General features: G+C 59.1%; 2 protein-coding genes across 5 annotated transcripts in view; one reads left to right on the top strand and one right to left on the bottom strand.

The window, feature by feature from the left end:
• DDX49 (DEAD-box helicase 49) overlaps nucleotides 1–13,549 on the top strand; it is a 21,346-nt gene extending 7,797 nt beyond the window's left edge. The window contains exons 7-14 of one of the 3 annotated variants that reach the window (XM_073323808.1): nucleotides 12–87; nucleotides 442–518; nucleotides 1,058–1,155; nucleotides 1,641–1,715; nucleotides 2,319–2,377; nucleotides 2,841–2,912; nucleotides 3,610–3,782; nucleotides 12,618–13,549. In XM_073323808.1, the coding sequence (XP_073179909.1) occupies nucleotides 12–87; nucleotides 442–518; nucleotides 1,058–1,155; nucleotides 1,641–1,715; nucleotides 2,319–2,377; nucleotides 2,841–2,912; nucleotides 3,610–3,782; nucleotides 12,618–12,729 (742 nt within the window). In that variant the 3' untranslated portion in view covers nucleotides 12,730–13,549. Of the gene's footprint in view, nucleotides 1–11; nucleotides 88–441; nucleotides 519–1,057; nucleotides 1,156–1,640; nucleotides 1,716–2,318; nucleotides 2,408–2,840; nucleotides 2,913–3,609; nucleotides 5,087–12,617 lie in introns of those variants that run through there. The other 2 variants (XM_073323807.1, XM_073323809.1) reach the window with 2 other exon arrangements.
• The window catches only part of HOMER3 (homer scaffold protein 3), a 38,977-nt gene continuing 32,218 nt past the window's right edge, over nucleotides 11,654–18,412 (bottom strand). For both annotated transcript variants that reach the window (XM_073323813.1, XM_073323815.1), the window contains one exon: nucleotides 11,654–18,412. In XM_073323813.1, coding sequence (XP_073179914.1) covers nucleotides 18,224–18,412 — 189 coding nt within the window. In that variant the 3' untranslated portion in view covers nucleotides 11,654–18,223.

The raw sequence follows: 18,412 nt of genomic DNA, 5'->3' as shown, positions 1-18,412 counted from the left end.
TTGTTTTTAAGGAACTGCCAGATCTTGAACATGATGCTGAAGAAGTTCAACTTCCCGTCAGTGGCTTTGCATTCCATGATGAAGCAGGTGAGTGACCCAGCAGGGCTGCGCAATGGGGTGCTGGGGCGCACATCTTGGCTGTGCTGTGGAATGAAGACCTCAGGTTTTTACACATTTATCTGGTGAGCGAGGGCATTCAGGAGGTGACGCTTGTACCCTTCGCTAAGGAAGGGGCATTGCTGAGCACAAGCCAGGTGGGTGCTCTGCGGGTTCAGAAACCTCTGCTGAGGTCCCTCACTCCTCGCCTGCCCTCTGCAAGCCTTGTCATGGGCACGCACTTCTTCGCTTGTAGCTGTTTTCCCTGAAGCCAGACATCCGTGCAGGGCATGTGGGCTCTGGGGACTGCAGCGTTCCTAATCCATACTCCTCCTCCCTTTGCAGAAGCAGCGCTTCGCAGCCTTAGCAAAATTCAAGTCCAGCGTCTTTAAGATCCTCATCGCCACAGACGTGGCTGCCAGGTAGGAGAAGGGGAAGCTGCTCTCTGCGGCTACAGAGCTCCAGTGCATTTCCTAAGCCGCAGAACCACCCAAGAGCTGTGGGGTGGGGTTTGCGAGAGGGGAGCTCGTAGGTCCTGTCTGGGTCAGGGCAGGGGTTTGTTCCCTTCAGTCATGGCCCAGGGTTAGGGAACACCCTGGAACTCGCTCATGTACCTGCTGTTGCTGGATTCTCTGTTCATCCCCGGCCTTTTCACGCTGTAACCTCCAAGTTCACGTGCTGATAGAGGTGCCTTGTGGGAGGGGCTGGGCAGGCCGCTGGGCCCTGAGGGGAAGGGCAGGCCTCTGACTGGGCTGCAGAGTGACACACAGGAGCAGGCTGTCGTGGTCTCTGGTTCTGAGGGCTGTGTGAAGGGATGGTTGAGTCCCGGGAATTGGCTCGGGCGGGTCACTGCAGGGCCCGTGAGTGTCAGAGGCTCTCAGGGAAAGCGGAGAAGAGGAGAGCCAGCTGTTGGTGCCCCGCTGCTGCCTCCTCAACCCCCATTTCTTTGCTCGTGCTCCAGGGGCTTAGACATTCCGACAGTCCAAGTTGTCATCAACCACAACACCCCCGGCCTGCCGAAAATCTACATCCACCGGGTGGGCCGGACGGCCCGGGCAGGTGAGCGTGGAAAGCCAGTGAGAGGCACGGGTAAGGGAGGGCCACAGTTCAAAGCAGAGACCTGGTGATGGGATTCTTGCCCGATTCATCCTTTCATCCAGTTTAAGACCAGAAAGGAGGGACCATTAGAGCATCTGGCTGACCTCGTGTATATCGCAGGCCAGGACGTGTCTCCCACTTACCCCGGCTGGCTGTAAGGCGGTTCCAGCTCCGCTGTTGTGCAGCCAGGGTCAGGCTGGACTAGACCATGGATCCAGCGTCCTGCCGTCACCGCTCTCAGCGCTGACTCGTCTTGTCTGGTATCCCACCGCTGACAGCCAGTAACATGCCTCTGAGCAGGTGGAAGACCCCTCTCCATAGTGCACCTGGCCCCGTGCCCAGTGCTAATTCCCAGGGGCGAGTGGGACCTGAGGGCGGGTTAGCTGGGGATCACTGCTCATCAGAGTTCACTTAGTCACCGGTGCCTTCTGGTTCTCATCCCTCAGGCCGGCACGGGCTCGCCATCACACTGGTGACGCAGTACGACATCCACCTGGTGCACGCCATTGAGGAGCAGATCAGTAAGTGGAGCACTTCACCATGGGCATGGGTGCAGCCCCAGCCTTGCCGACACAGAGCGTACGGCCCAGGAGCCTCTTGGTATCAGAAAAACAGCTTCTCTCCCCTGGCTTTGCAGCTGAGGCCCAGCAAATCTGGTAGCTCTGAGTCTCCCCCAGGGCAGGGGCAGCTCCAGTCACCAAACCATCTGGCCTTTGATACTCTAGTAGCATGACTTGTACGTAGCACCTCGCACCCAGCGGGATTGCAGAGGGCTTAGCAGGGGCTGCTTCTCCCCGCCCTGGAGATGGAGGGTAGCAACACTGCGGAGCTCCCCTTCAGGAAGTGGAAAAGACTCCTGCCTGCAGTTGAAGCTGCCATGATTTGGGGAGTCCTGGCAGCCCAGCTCCCAGTAGGGCTGTTGGGTGAAGAGGTTAGGGAGGTCTCTCATTCTGGTTGCCGTGAGAGGGGTGGTCCCATGTGATGGGTCCCATTATCCCCAGTGATGCTGAATGGGCTCCTTAGCAAGGGGAAAGTTCTCCAGAGTGCTCTGAGTCGGTAATGGGGCTGGACCCTGATCTCGTACCAGTCTCTGAGCTGTACGTGTGTCTTGTGTCGCGGTTTAGAAACGAAGCTGCAGGAGTTCTCGGTGGAGGAGCGTGCGGTGCTCGGCATCCTCACCCAGGTGAACGTTGCCAGAAGGGAGTGTGAAATCGTAAGTGACCGCAGTGTGGGGGGCCCTGGCCGGGGAGCCGGCTTCCTGTACAGCTTGGCGTGACCAGGAAACGCTTCCCTCTCTAGGCCATCATGTGCTTTTAGCTCTGGCAGGGTGCGCAGCCTTCGCTTCGATATACAGGTGTGGGGAGGGCTCGGGAGTGTCACGGGGCTCATTCCGCTTTCTAGAGGAGGCCTATGCAGGACATGAGCTTTTGTAATGCAACTGCTGGGGCAGGTACCCAGATCTGCTGTTCCCCACTCTAAGGTGTGCCCACCTGGTGATCATTGACCTGCTCGGCAGTGCACTGGGGGCCTGGGCTTTGGAGCGAGGGTCGGTCAGAACTCTGCTCAAGCCTGCGACCCTCCTCGGAGCCTTGCTGCCAGTTCTAGTGCCCGGCTCCTCATTGCGCTTTTGTCTTTTGCTTTGGCAGAAACTGGAGGCGACTGATTTTGATGAGAAGAAGGAAATAAATAAGCGGAAGCAAATGATCCTGGAAGGAAAGGTGAGTGATGCTCTCCAACCACTGCTGCCAGGGGTACCAGGACAAGCACTGACCTGTCGCGGACCACGAGACACCCATCCCCCCCATCACTGCTGCAGTCTGTCTGCCTCATTCCCCTTGGAGGAGCTTCTTTTTGCCTTGAGAGGAGAATGATGAAGAGCTACTGACAAATGTGTTGTCCCATAGCATCCTTCAGACCTGGTGTCATGCTCCTCTCCAGAGTTAGTTGTGCTTCACAGAGAAGGGTGGGCTTGACAGGACGTTATTTTGCAGCCCCCGTCGGCCCCCAGTGGGGGGATCAGAGGAGCAGAACAGGCAGCTGAGAGAGGAGTGGAGCGTCAGCACCGAGCAGTGCTAGGAAAGCAGAGGAGATCCAAGGCTGGGATCGGAGAACCAAAGTGGGGCACAGAGTGGGGAAGTGACTTGCCCAGATTTGTGCAGCAAGGCAGTGGCAGAGCTGGGAATAGAACCCAGGAGTCCTGATACCTCGCCCCAGATTTGGACCACAGCCCTCTCCTGTAGGGTGGAGAATGGTCGAGCAGGGTGGGGAAGCGGAGCGCAAGGGTGTAGGAATAACCAGAGTGCGTCATCTCTGGAGACGGACAGGCAGCTGGGGAAGGCAAGGGCCCTTCGGGTGGGGGCAGGGCTGACAGAGCCCTGCTGCGTGTTGTCAGTTTCTTGATGTCTGCTCTTGCAGGACCCGGACTTGGAGGCAAAGAGGAAGGCGGAGCTGGCCAAGATCAAGAAGAAGAACAAGCAGTTCCGCGAGAGGGTCCAGCAGACGCTGCAGGAGAAGAAACAGCTTCAGCTGAAGAGGAAGCTGCAGAAGAAGGCACGTCGGCAGCAGAGACGGTCGGCCAAGGAGGAGAAGTGAGAGCCCCAGGCACTTACAGCTTGGGAGTGTGGGAGCTGCTGCCCATGGGACAGGGCTGCCCAAGGTTCTTCCAAGCCCCTAGAGACCATGTGTGGGGGGTTGATGTGGAAGCTTCTGACTTGATGATGGTGTTTGAAGGGAGAGGATCGCTCTGCCGGTGTAACCCCTTCCCTTCTCCCTCCCCTCCAGAGACTCAGCTGCTTTGGCCCATCCTTCTGCCTGACATGGGCTCGTTGGGGCTCAAGGGGTGTCACTTAAGGGCATGTTCCCTCAGCCCCCACACACAAAGGAGGGATCCAAACTTTTATCCCTTGGTGAACTGCTCCTGCTCATGGCAATTCTCAGTTTCTCACGGGCTCCCTCCCTTCCCAGGGCTGGTGCCTGCCACTCCCTCTTGTTTACATTGGCAGCTTCTCCCTGAGTCAGAGTCTAAAAACCCTGGGCCAAGGTCAGCTTGGCCCCTGGTTTCCTGGCTTGGCTGCTGGTGTTCTGAGAGGGTAATAGCTAATAGAGACGGGAGGGGCTCCATCAGGGAAGCTGGTCTGGTGTGCTTTGTAAAAATTCCCTTCCTCCTAATTTGTGTGACCTCTGTTACTGGATCCCTGTTTATCCTGAGGCCCCTCTGAGACTCATTTCAGATCTGTCTCCTGACTTGCAACTCCAGACCGCTCCCCAGCCCCCTCTGCCCCAGTCAGCCACATGAACATCACGGGCCCCTCTTCCCTTCCGAGAATGGAGGTTTCCCTCCCCAGAGCCTGGTTTCAATCCCAGTATCCAACTTGACTAGTTCAGAGGTCTTTGATTCACATCTGAACAGGATTCCCTGGCCATCTCAGGAGCAAACATCCTTCGCTCTAAACAACCCACAGCAGTTTGGATCCTGCTCCCTCTCGCCCTGACACCTGCATTAGACTCCATGGAATGGATGCTGCTGATCCAAAATGTTGCTGGGTTGCACCCTGCCCAGTGAATAAGTGACTCTTGCACCAAGAATGGCCCCGGATGTCCCATCATGAAGACTTGACCAAGTGCACAAGAATCAACAAACTTTAAACTCGAGGGATGGTGCGGTGGGGGCACCATCAGGGAATGTGCTTCCCTCTGGAGCCTCAGAACTAGTCGCAGCTCTATGGTGGGAGGCTTCCAGTTTTGCCTGGCTGGGCTAGAGCTCAGCTCCCGTTGCCTGGGACCATCAGGAGGGAAGTTATTTCCACTTTGGTGATGGGGGATGTTTTCTGTTATTAGCATCTTCCCTGCCCCCAAGAAATATTTATTTGCAATAAATAACTGGGTGTCTGGACTCTCCGGGCTCAGGGGACTGGTGTGTTGTCCAAGGGCTGTTGCTCTTGAGGGACCTCTCGGAATGAGGGGTCGGTTTTACTCTGGCATATCAAGCTGGATCAGGAACTTTGCGGCCAGAGGCAGTGAGGGCAACACCCAGTTTTGTGTCAGGGGCGTGGTCCAAATAGCGAACAGGTTTCTCCTAGCCAGAGTGTCCCCCGGTCCTGGCACCACGTGCCTGCTGTCATGGTGCCAGGGCAGTGGTTCTGGAAACCTCTATCCCATTGGCCGCTCACCCCAGCTGAGCCCTGCTTCAGTCAGATCTCTTTGTCTCGGCAGTGAGCTCAGCCACCTCGGGAGGCTGCCCTGTCCTCTGCCCTGGGAGAGGATCCTAACCCGCTTGCTGCAGAGCTGGGTCCATACACCCATCCTGGCACAGATTTGCCATGCGAATCCCCAGGGCCCTCTGCTTCTGGGTACAAAGGGGCCTCGCATAGCCATTGGTGCAGCTCCACCTGGGGCGATGTGAATGGGCAGCACCCAGAGGAGCTTGGGTGTCTGGCTGGATGACTGGGGCCATGTGGCTAGAGAGGTGTGGGCCAGCCTGGCCATCAGGAGGTGTCTGAATTGTGCAGCCACCCTTGCTTGGCTCCTCTGCGAAGGGAGAGGAACTCGAGGCCCTGCCTTGTAGACAGGGTGACTCGCGGACTCTGGCGGCTATTGGAACCATGCTGATTGCTCTCTGAATACGAAATGCTCCCCCAGCCCCGTGTGTGCTGATTTCCCCAGCAAACCCTCAGCACAAGATTAATGAGGCTCCTCCCTGGGACAGGCAGCTCTGGTGAGGGCTTTGATGCTGCCTTTGTGTCATCTCTCTCTCGGCGGTTCCCCTCCCCTCTCAGACTCCTTGCTCTGCCTTCTGAAGTCTCTTTGCTGAGCACGTCTTTCTTCATCTTCTTCCAGCACCCTGTGACTGCGGGGTTTGATCATGGATTTTTGTCTTGGCGCTTTATTCAGCCTTCTTTTCAATCCCTCCGGCTCCTCTGAGAATCAGGGCATGTGTGGGAAACGAGCCCTCCCAAGCAGTCAGTGTAGAGTCAACTCTCCATGCAGCCTGGCTAGGAATGGCTGGGTAGGAGAGGGGGGAGCTGCATGTCTCGGGGGCTGGGAATGGGGCTTTCTCAACTAGGCCCACAGAAAGCACCTTACCTGGTGACGGTCAGTGGCCTCTGCGAAATGTGCTTACAGTCTCAGTCCGATTCTTCCGTCTCCCCTCCCTCCCTGGCTTGAAAGCTGCTTTCATCAGCCCTCCTCCACCTGTCTCCCAGCAGGGTCTTGCACCCTTCGGGGTCTTGCCCTGGGGCTGTGTCCGGAGCCTGCATTGAACAGCGGCTCGTAGGGTTCTCAGGCCAACAGGCTGCCTCAGTGGGGGTACAAGAGCCTCGTGCAGTGAGATCAGGGCAGGCGTCTCGCTCAAGACTGGAATGGTGTCAGTGTTGGGGAGGGGTGGAGGCACGGCGGGGGCCCTGCTGGCAGCATTCTGCCATGGGGTGGGTAGTGCCTTAGTCACGAGACCCTCCTTCCTCCAGGCACTGAACACGCTGACGGTGCTGTGACTGAGAGCGCCCCGAATCCCCAGCTGGGGGAGTGGCCGCATCACAGATCTGGGCCAGCTTGGGACGACTTTCCAGTGCCCTTCTCGCCCCCCTCACCCCCGTTTCTCTCCCTCTCCGGCTCCAGTCCAGGCTGCCGCGCGTCTCCCACGTGCTTTGCACACTCAATTCTTTTCACTCTCTCAACCCCAGCTCTGCGCCCCCACCTCTTGGAGGGCTTCCCTGGTTTGGTTGCTATGGAGACTGAACCCGGTTCAGCATTTCAAACCTCTGGAGCAGGCAGGCAAAGGGGGGCGTGGCTCGTGCGGAGCAGCGTGCGCTGGGGGTGCTCCCCACAGACACCGGGCGACACGCAGCCTGCCCCGCCTCTGCAGAAACCTCCTGCCTTACCACGGCCACGCTGGGTGTGTCTGGCCTGGTGTCAGTCCCTGGGGCTGGGCGAGCCTGGAGCGGTTCTCTGAGGCCCTTTTCTGGGCATGGAGCAGGCCCTCTTCCCTTCCCCCACCCCCTCTGCTCCTGGCTGCCAACGCTGGTCGGGTGAGGGGTTCGCATGTGGCACTGGGGCCCCCAGTGGGTTAAAATGGAGCCCCCTGGGCCTGGCCATGTCTGCAGGATGGGGAAGAAGGGTGAGGGAGGAAGCAGGGGACAGGGCTTGGTGGCCAGTGGTTGGATCCAGGTGAGCCGGTGGCCCCGGTCCATCCTGAGTGAGCCGCATCCTGCGGGTGTCAGCCAGCGGATTCCAGCCTCTCGCTGCGGGAGCAGCGCCGGGAGGCAGGAGCGCTCTAGTGAAACGCTCGGGGCGAAGCCCTGGACCTGTGTGTTCCTGCCCCAGCTCGTCTTCAGCTCCCAGTTCCCCGTGGGGGCCAGCCGAAGAGCCCCCAGTCCTGTGGGCATGTGTGTGATTCCTGGCTCTGGGCCCTAGGATCCACCCAGCCCGGCTGGCCGGAGGGCAGTAACGCACAGCTTCTGTGTTACCCGCCAGCGCTGTCGGGTTCGGCTTGGGGCAGCCTTGCTCTCTGTCCTGCACCAGGCGGGGTTTTGCCGGCTTTGCGCAGGGCTGGCCCCTGAGCTCCTGCTGCTCCCATGCCCGGTGCTGCAGTCTGGCACCCAGGGCCGGTGCTTTCGCGTGGATCGCCGCTCTGTGTGCTGGCATGTGGCCTGCCCGTTCCCGCAGGGCCAGCTGCAGTGGTGGGGTCAGGTGCTGTTTGCACTGCACAAGCCAAGCTCTGCGAGAGAACCCCTGAGTGTGACTCTTGGCTCCTACTGGGTCCCTTCTCTGGGGAAAATTTGGTGGGTGCAGAACCCCCACCGGCAGCTCTCCGCCCCCAGCTCACCTCACCTCACCTCCGTCTCCTCCCCCGAACGCGCCGCCCCGCTCTGCGTCTCCGCCCCCCCCCCGCCCGCGAATCAGCCATTCGTGCGGGAAGCCGGGCAGGGCTGAGAAGCAGGCGGTGGCTTCACGCTCAGGCCCAGGGAGGTGGAGCTGAGGGGAGCTGGGGCGGGGGAGGGTGGGGGGGCGTGAGGAGGGCCGCCCGCGCCGCAGCAGGTAACCCCGGGGGGGGGAAGGGCAGGGGAACCGCTCCCCACCCCAGCTCCCCTCCGCCTCCCTGGGCCTGAGCGGGAAGCCGCCACCTGCTTCTCAGCCCACCCCGGCTTCCCGTGCGAACAGCTGATTCGCAGGAAGGTGGGGGGGGGCTGCGCGTTCAGGGGAGGAAGCGGAGCAGAGCTGCCGGTGGGGGCTCTGCACCCACCAAATTTTCCCCGTGGGGGCTCCAGCCCCGGAGCACCCAGGGAGTCGGCGCCTAAGGCGTCACTTTTGATGTGATCAGTGGGGGGGCGGCCGCTCCCCCTGCTCCCCCCCAGCTACGCCCCCCCGCCCCTAGGAGCCAGAGGGACCTGCCGGATGCTTCCTGGGAGTTGCCCCAGGTAGGCACCGCCGGGACTCCCCACCTCGCCCCCCGGCAGGTGCCTCTGGCTCTTAGGGCCCACGAGACCCTCCTGCCCAGTTCTGGGGGCAGTCAGGGGGCAGGGGAGGGGGTTGGATGGGGCAGGAGTCCCCGGGGGGTGGGGGTGGGCCATGAACCCCTCGTGGGGATGGGGAGGGAACTGGTTGTTAAGATTTTGGCAGCTCATCACTGGTTCTATTCCCCGGGCTCGGCCACCGACCTGCTGTGACCCTGTGGGCGAGTCCCTGCCTCTGCCTTCAGCGCAGTGGGGCAAGGCGCACGGGGCACCCGCCGCACGGGGCACCCGCCGCACGGGGCACCACTACGGCACCTGCTCCAACCGCTACATCAAGGGGGTGGGCGGCTGGACGGAGCGAGCTTGGCCATTCACAGCTGGAAGGCGACTGATGGGCAGAGGGACGCGGGCTCCCTGAACTGGAGCAAACCAACCTTCTCTGCGACCGCCTGGATTTTGCTCCAGAGCTCCCCCCCGACCCAGTGCTGATGCATGAAGCCTTTCGCCTCGGCCTGCATACAGCGGAAGGGATGGGGGCGACCTGCCCGCATGGAAGGAATTGAGCCTCGCCTTCGATTTACACACGGTAAGAGGGGAGCAGGGTCCCGACCACCTGCTTCCTTCACAGTCACTCTCCCTCCCAGAGGCAACAGGGACGAGTCCACAGGAGAGGCAGCTGCTAATGCAGCAAGCCCGGGGGAGGATTTAAGCAGGGAAGAATTGCAGCACAAAAGAAAGACCCCCCCCTCCCCCCCCCAGGCAAACACACCCACCCTATGACTCCTCTGTAGGCTCTGGTCTGGTGCCTGGGGGGGCTGTTTAATGGACAGGGGTGACAGCGGGGCTGGAGTGGGGGGGATGTGAAGAGGCCGGATGTGTTGGGCACAGTGAAGACCAAGTTGCTGTAAGGGGGCTAGAGCCAGGGCCCAGCCGGCCCGTTCATCCCAGACAGGAGGCCAGAGGGTCGAAGGTGTAGCAGGGAGATTGGAGCAGAGACGCCCCAAGGGGGCATGTGGGGGAGGAACTGCCCTCAGCAGACAGAGCCAAGCCTGCCTGGCAGGGTGCTACAGGGGTCACTGCTGCCGGGGGGGAGCAGAAGCCCATCCAACCCGCAGCAGAGAAGGGAACAGAAAGGAGGCCAGACGAGCCACGCTGAATCTAACTCCAGCGCACATCGCGGGCAGCACTGGACACGGGGGCAACCGTGCTGCTGCCTCAGCCCCATCTGCCCCCCACTGCACCCAGGGCAGCCCCCCTCCGCCCAGCTTCACCTGCCGGGGCCCAGCCAAGGGGCCCTTTGCACCAGGGCTGGCCAGAGCCAGCTGCAGGGCGCGGCCGGAGAACACCAGAGCTGCCACCTAGTGACTGCTGCTGACCAGGCCGCGGTTGTCTCCCTCACGGGACAACCGGTTCTAAAAGGGCTTCTAAATTTAACAACCGGTTCTAGTGAACCGGTGCGAACTGGCTCCAACTCACCACTGAATAGAGCCTACGGGTCCACTCTCAGGCCCATCCTTCCACTTGTGCCCGTGCTCTCTCTTGTCCCAACACCATGGCTGAGGCCGGCTCTTTGAGCAGCCTGTTACCATTGGCAGAGGGAAGGCCTTGGACAAGTGGGCAGCTGATCTCTTCTTGGGTTGAAGGAGCACCTGGATTCTCTGCAGGAGGCTGGCTGCAGGGCTGAGATGAGGCCATTGACCTTCTGTGTCCCATCTGCTGCCGGAAAGGGAGTGGGACTTGGCCAGACGAAGAGCATTTGGCCCTCTCTGGTGGAGGTGACTGTTGCATGCTGCCAGCCCGAACACACTCCTCCGCCGTAACCTCCCCAATCTCTGCAACGGCCCTTTGTGCTGGGCTAACGTCCACCCTTAAACCCCAGTACTGAGGCCTTAGTCTGACGGACCTGCTCCCCACCGTCACCCGCATCCAGCAGCATTAAACAATCCATTTGCAGGCCTGCCACTGCATGAGAACAGAGCAGCAGCCCCTGCCTCCATCCACCCACAGCCTCACACTGAGGCCAAGCCGTTAATATCTGCCAGCAGGGTGGCCCCGGTGTGAGTAATCAGTACTGGAGAGAAGCAGTGTTTCTCCCACCTCCTGCCTTTGTTGCATCTTCTTTGCTAGCTGGGAAGTGAAAGGCAGTTAGCTTGACTGACAGAAGCAGCCCAGTTGTTACTAGGCAGGGCTCGGCCTCTCTCACCTGTACGGCTCCCAGCACTTAGACAGATTATTCCTGCCGTGAGCAGCTGGTGATGTGGCCTGATAGTGCAGCCTTGTTGCTTCCTCTGGAGCACGGAGTCTTGCTGGGACGAGGCGTGCAGGCTCCAGCCCCCGCGAAAGGGATGAGCCTCCCCCAGTGTGCCTCTGCTTTAGCTCCCCGTCTGTCCTGGCAGGTCCTGCAGGGCTCGAGAGCTGCTCTGATGGGCAATGATGGCTAGTGCGAGCCTGGCTGGGCAGCCACCCAGCAGAGGGGGTGTGTCCCCTGGGTGCTGATGGCCTAGCAGAGCTAAAGACGAGGCTGCGGATGGAGGTGGCGGGGATAGAAGCAGGCCATGCCTGTTCTTGATCATAACTTTCCATGGCTGCAAACATTAGTGACGTCCGAGCAGGGTGCAGATGGCGGGGGGAACAGATCCAGCACCAGGCTACTCAGGCCTCTGCAGGAGATCGGCCCGGGGGGAGCAGCGGATCACACCGGTACCCATCAGCTGGGATGCCGCAGTGTTTCCCGGGGGGCTGTGTCCTGCTGCTGTGTGAGCAGCCTGCTGTGCTGTTAACATCAGCTCTCCTGTTCCAGCTGCTGCTGCTCATACTCCCATTGCAAGGGGGGGCTCTTGTGAGACCTGGAGCCTGCTGTTCCCAGTAGGGGGTGCAAGGAGCTGGCCATGGGCAGAGGAGACGAGCAGGGCTTGCGTGACTAATTGTCCCCACAGCTCACGGTCTTGCCATGTCCCGCGAGCAGAAACAGCCGGCGTGTGCCAGAGAAGAACAGGAGTAATAATCACAAATTACTGCGGGAAAGGGGATGGCAAACCTCGCCGGAGGCTCTGCCTTTATTGTGTGTATCTGAACATTTTCCAATATGCACATTTAACTGCCTCCTCTCAGCCCATTGTCCTTCTGGGGAGGGAGGGGGAGGGCGGAGGCTTTAAACTGGGAACTTTCCCCCTAGCTGTGAAGTGTAAACAGACCAGCTCCAAAACTAAAAATAACCCACATCCTCAGAGGCAGAGCAGCTGATCTCTCCAGCCCTGACGGGGGAGGGGGCTGGGTCACCATCAGTGATGCTGTTTAATTAGTCACCCAGCTGCAGCTCCCTTGGCAGGTTAATCCCAGCTGGGCCCCCTCACCTGATTCCAGGATTCAATCGGAGCATCCCATGGTCACACTAACGCAGGCCCAACATGGAGTTGCTAAAGGATTTGTGCCACAAGGGCCTGTGCAATGGGGTTGCTAGGCTGGGTCATTGCCTGGTCACGGGTGCAGGGCATTGCTGGGAACATAAACCTTTTGTTCCTTCTGGTAAATCACATTCATGGGTGAGGTGTTCTGACACTTGTGCCCAGCCAGAGCCATGTCCCTCGCGGATCACCAAGCATGCCACAGTGCACCTGGGGGACGATTAGCCCCTTTGTACAGCTTGGGAAAGTGAAGCCTAGAGAGGATTAAATGACTTGCCCACGGTTGCAGAATGAGTCAGTGGTGGAGTGGTTAGGAGTCGTGTCCGCTATTCTGAGCTGTGGCCAGCTGCAGTGCCAGACTGAGGTGCCCAGGCTGTGTGTGCACCGTGGGCACGCTGCATTGACATTGCTGTAGGATGTGCTCCAGTGGGGGAATGTCCTTTTGCTGAGGGTTCCTGCTTGCTGTCCCCCAGAGTGACAAACTGGATGTCCCTTGGGCTAGGCCAGGTGTAGATTCTGAGGCCAGAAGGGACCAGTTCAATCACCTAGTCTGACCTCCTGTATCACACAGGCCAGAAGGCTTCTCTGTATTGATCCCTGCACCCAAACAGACGGGCATGAGAGACTCGCACTGTGCATCGCTTCCGGGCAGCGACCAAGACTCCCAACTGCAGCACATCTGACCCAGCAACCTGCTAGTCGTGAGATGCTTGTGCAAGGGGCTGGAGGAGCCTTGGGGGACTGTGGCCTTCCTCTGAACACATCTTAAAACGAGGGTAAGGTCAGACTGAGAGAGAATTCAGAATGTGGGGCATTAGCAAACCACCTGCCAACCGCTTGTCTGGGCGCGTCTGACCTCTTGAAGCGGCTGCTCTCCCCTCCACTGCCCTTTGCGGCTGCACAACCGTGTCTCAGAAAGACGAATCACACAGCGGCTCTTTGTTCCACAAATGTAACCATTTCACTCAGAACTCTTGCAGGCGGGTGAGTTGGGATGGGGGCGGGGAGGGAAGGTCTCCAAACCTAGCACCTCAGAACCTAGTGGGAGATCTGAAAAACAGGCAGCTGCCCAAGACTGGGACTTTGTGGGAGTCTGGTATCCAAACCCCCCCACATTCAGTGGGAGCTGCTCAGTGAATTACCTGGGGGAAGCCCAGCCCCGATCTTTAGGTGTGAAGACCCTGAAGATTGTTTTTCCCAGGCTAATCTCACATACAAACAGCCCCCCCACCCCAATCACTGCTCAGGCTGTGCTTTACATGCATTGCCTCCTAAATAATTAAGAAGCCCATTTGCCGGCAGATGCATCAAACGTACTGAGTTATCTGCAGTCAGCAGAACTCCTCCTGCCAGCAGCAAAGCCCCTGTTATTGGGCTGCTTGACAATAATTGCCAGTGGGCGAGAGAAGCAACAATAAAAGCGGCCGTGTTGCAGTTCACCGGCTGCTGTTTGCATAAGGAAGTGATTTTAAAGTGATGGAGACGGAAGTCTGGGGGAACCCCCTCAGGTTTCTCGTGGGTGCTGAAATGGGAGCGCTTCCCGGGCCTGGGAAGTGTGGGTTGGTGTTAGGAGTGGGCTGTCTTAACAGATCCCGGAGTCAGTGCTTCATTTGAGTGGGGTGGAGCCACGCTGTGCTTTGCTGCACCCAGCTGCCATGCGACTGCCTCCTCTGGATTTAGGGCCTTTCTGGAACTAGCTGGTGATAAATGGGGTTTGTTGGTTTGGAAGAGCCGAGGATTGCAAAGGGAGGGGCGCTCTAGAGTCATCCAGCCAGTGCTGGCCCTGCACCGCCTCGGTAAAAGGCTTTTAATGAACAGGGGCGACAGGGCAGAGCAGATTGAAAAGCTGCTCTTCCAGATTACTCTGGCAATTGCAAATAGCACCCGTGGGGAAATGAGAGCGTAACGGAAACTGGCTTGCGCTCTCGCTGGGTCCTGAACAACTGGAGGGCAGAGTGTCCTAGCACAGGCTGGCCAAGGTCGACTGTACAGTGCGCCGCATGCCCCCCCTGCCGCCCCCCAAAACCCTGCTGGCCCCCAGGCAGACAAGGGCAGGAGCACAGGCTGCGGACGTGCCCTAGTGAGGAGGCAGTTGGGCAACTCAGCCAGAGGCGTCCACGGCTAGAGAATTAGATTGAGAGGAAGTAAATCGGCTCATGGGGCGTGTGTGACTGGGCCATGCTCACGCCTTGGGTGATGGTACCACCCTCACAAGTGTCACAGCAAGGGAGAACTGGCACCCTGGGGTTGCTCATTTCTCTGGGGGCAGTGCGGTCCCAGGCCTGCCCCACCTGGATGCTGACAGGTCCGTCCCACAGGGTCTGCGAGGCAGGGGTGTTCCCAGGAGCAGGTGAGGAAGTGGGTCGTGATGTCATGGCCAAAATGTACGCTGGTCGTGTGGGAACCCACCGAGCTCTTTCTAACAGCTGCAGCTCCGGGCTTTCTGCTCCCCACCAGCCCCGAGGGAACACCCCACTCCAACGAGCCCCAGCCCCTTGCCCTGGTCTGGGCCGTGCGGCGGGAGCCCCGGTTGCTCCCGTGCAGCGGTGCTACGTCCTGGATTGGATCGCTGGACGGGGCACGAGCAGCGGAGAGGTCTTGGAAGGCAGGTGGGGCTGGGGCTGTTTCAGCATCACATGCCAGCCCGGGGCCTTGCCCACGGCAGCGTGGTTGCTGCGGCACGCGTGGGGCTGAGCCAGGCTTGGCAGGGACTTGTGCTGGGACCCTGGGTGTAGCCAGCCGCTCTTGGGCAATGCCGCACCAGAAGAGGTGCCTTCGCCAGGCAGTGAGATGCCTCCGACTCTGCTCAGGCCTCCAAACCAGGGCCAGGCACTGCCCATTCAATGAGATCAGATGGAGATGAGCTGGCTAACCCCAGGAGGGGGCACCATGCCCTGCCCCATTGCCCTCTGCCTTGTCAGCCCCGGAGGGGCAGCATTCAATCAAACCATGCATGTTTGCATGTTGGTGGCCTGCCTTTCATGGGATCATCATCTTGCTGCTGGGTCATGACTAGGGGCTGTGCCCCATCAGCTCCTGGCAGTCGAGGAGCGTGGGGTGTGTCCTTACATGGAGCATGCAGGGTTTTCTGTTAACCTGCCTTGTTTAAACTGGAGCCTCGGTGTCTGAGAGCCTCAGGCTCTTGCGGGGGTATGGTAGTACAATGGGGACTCGGCCCCCAGAATAGATTTGGTTGGTTCAGGACTCAGCCTTAACATCGCATGGTTTTAAATCAGCAAGCTAACAAGTTCTAGGGCCCTATTCTCCCGTCCCCTCACAGGCAGACAGGGCAGAGCCTGCCCCTTCCTGCCTTCGGCCAGCTCCTTGGCCATGACTCACCATGCCCAGCTCTTCAGTGTCCTGGCTCCCCGTGACACAGCTGGATGCGGAGGCGTGGTGACTCAGTGCATGGCGCTGCGTCTCTACAGGACAGAAGGAAGGAAAGCAGCAGCAGCTGTGGCCAAGGGAAGCAGGCCGGAGCCAATCAGGTCCTGGCTGGAGTGTGAGCCTGAGACAAATGACTCCTGCGCTGTGCTTGGAGGGGAAAGCTAAGCCAAGTGCAGGCTGGAGCTCAGGGTTTGCCATGCACATGGCTCCTGGCGGTGTGTTTGTAACATCACTGCGTGACTGGAGCCCTTGCCACACTCCCGACTTCAGTCAGTCAATGAGCCAAATTAGCCTCTGCTGGAGGGCTGAGGGCGTTACACCGGGAGCGACTGGGGCTGTGCTTGCGAGATGTAAAGGGTCATTACAAACCCTGGCTAATGACAGTGCTGCTGCCAGCAACAAGTCTGGGCTAGCAAGCGCACAGGTGAGCAAGGCAGGTGGGAACCGGGCAGAGCCGCAGTCTCAGCTGAGTGCCGTGCTGTGGCTTGTGTCAGCTCCATTCCCACTCAGAATCAGTCCTGCTCCACTTGGCACCTCCCCGTCTTTCAGCTTGAGGGAGCTGATTCAGCCTGGGATGTTGCTCAAGCTGGTTCAGCCCGCCCCGATTGCTGGGAAACTCCAATCTCGCCACCGGCTACACAGTAGCGAGAGGCTGGGTGGGGAGACATGGAGGACATAGTGGTGGGAAGTCAGACCTAGTCCCTTTAACATGCCCCTTCTCCTGGTAGTTTGCATGTGGTGTGAGACACAGACAGGACCCGGGGGTGGGTGAGCGGCTGACAACATGAAGGGGAGATGCCTCCTTAACCCAGTGCCGCTAGCGGAACCAGAGTGAATGCACCTTTCCTGCAGCTGATCTCTTATTTTCCAAGGGGGCCACGGTTGCCTCCGGACCCAGAACCCAGCGCTGCATGTACCCCCGGCCATTCTTGTCTCCCCCCACACACACAGTGAACACCCTGCGGGCGGCACACGTTACAGCTAGCTCTAGCCCCCACACAGGCGTGGGAGCAGCTCATGCAAAAAAATTCTCCTGGCTGCGCAGGTTCAGAAATCTGCATTTCCCCACAACTCCTAAGCTTTGAAAGAGAGGGAGGGGGCCAGCCTAACCTAGACACCTACTTCAGGATCTCCCTGGCACCTGCTCCTGCCCTTACGGAAAGCAACAGGCCAAATGCCTGTCTCAGTTACACAGGGGTAAGCAGGGGCTGGGGTTCAAGGGAGCCCTGAGGCAGTTAGGTGCAATGGCAGATCCACTGAAATCAGAGCAATCACTTCCCTTCACATCAGCTTCACACTGAAACCTCTTCTCGTGCTGGGGGCATGAGCGAGAGGCGGCTCAGCCCCACCTGAGTTATGCTTTTCACCCAGGTACACGCAGACAGAGGATCTGACCCTGTGGGCAGAAGGCAGGATTTGGCTGCTGGGGTTGCTGGAGTTTTAGGCAGATTCTGCAGCATCTCTACAAGCCCATGGAAACATTCTCCAGTTATTACGTCTGTCTACACTACACCTATGGCAGCAAGGAGAAAAATAAAAAACAGACCCGGCCCTGGACCCTCTGGGTAACCGGCTACATCTACACACGCTGCTTCCTCATTAGACACAGGCTAAACATGCTACTACGCAACTAGTGGGCTCCACAGGGCCTGGGGGGGGGGGGGTGGAGGGGTGTAACAGACCCTCCTCCTACAGGCCTTGTTGGATTTACATCATTTGGCAACATCCATAAGGACCCACAAATGTCCCGCAGCCCCTACGGAACCCAGGCGCAATGTGCTCCAAACAGCCAGTGTCCTAGCTGCATCCAGCTGTGCAGCTCAAGGTGGAGCATAGCATGGAGGCCTGCACCCTCCAGAGGCCATGTGGCTCGTGTGGCTGCTATATCCCTGGACCACGCTTCCCAAGAGGCAACAAGAGCACCTGGGATTTCCTGCGTTTAACTCAGGTGAGTGACAGCCCTTGGAGCCTGGACAGATGCCCCCCCCAAGCTATCCTGTTTCTCAAACCCTAATCTCCCCAGCACTGCCTGCTTCTCCCATCTTAAAGCAGCTTTGGAAAGTACGAAAACCCACTGCCTTAAAATAAAAAACATCTTGAAATCCTGCAACTTATTCCCCTCTGGAGGGTATGACTGGGCAGCCACAGAGGAATGGGGCCAGGTGAGGAGCTGTTCCTGCCCATGGGGGTCCTGGAAGCCCCTGACAGTGAATAAAAAGTGATCAGAGTCTATTAAAAAGATGGGACATGAGTACGGTTGGGAAGGGGGAGAAGGAGCAGCTACCGCCCATGGTGTGATGGGCCATCGCCTCCTGGGGCCTGGAAGGAGGAGCCAGGCTGTTTGGTTCACAAGAAGCAAGCGGTTCCCTATAAAACTACTGAAAAATGGGCAGGCAGGTGACCCCTGTCTCTAGAATAGGAGTGTTTCCTTCTGTAAAGATGTCGGGGAAATGCGTTAGTGAGTGAGGCTAGGAGAGTAATGTCATTGAGCAGCATGGGGAGACCCTGTCACCTCTGGACCACGCCGCCGGGCAGGATCCAGAGAGGTCTGGACATGACTCATGGACGCTCCTTGGGTGGAAACCCCCCACAGTTCAGCTGCCCACTGGCACCACGTCTGCCCTCAGTGCACAGGAGGCAGCTCTGGCCAGTCTCCACACACAGTTGCAGGGGGCTGTTGGTTTGTGGCTGGACGCCGCCCAGGTCACAATTCCACGGCCCTGCTGCAGTTTGCGACTGGCCCCAGCTGGGCTCTGCCCCTCCCGGAAGGTGGCTCTGTGGCCAGGCTGCTCAGTTGCTTTCCACCAGCTTGGCAAGTCCCTGCCGGAGCTCACTGAGCTCAAATATCTTCACATCCATTAGCTCGCCCACCTTGGTGACTTCGCCCTGCATCTTCTCCCTCTCGGCCAGCTGCTCGGCCAGGGTTTGCTCAGCCACATGCAAACGTCGCTCCAGCTCCGTGTTGCGTCCCTCCAGCTC

This window comes from Lepidochelys kempii, chromosome 25 (assembly GCF_965140265.1).
Source record: "Lepidochelys kempii isolate rLepKem1 chromosome 25, rLepKem1.hap2, whole genome shotgun sequence".
In the NCBI taxonomy this organism is placed as follows: Eukaryota; Metazoa; Chordata; order Testudines; family Cheloniidae; genus Lepidochelys; species Lepidochelys kempii.
The sequence above is the reverse complement of the archived record's forward strand: the minus strand, read 5'-3'. Positions and strand labels throughout refer to the sequence as shown.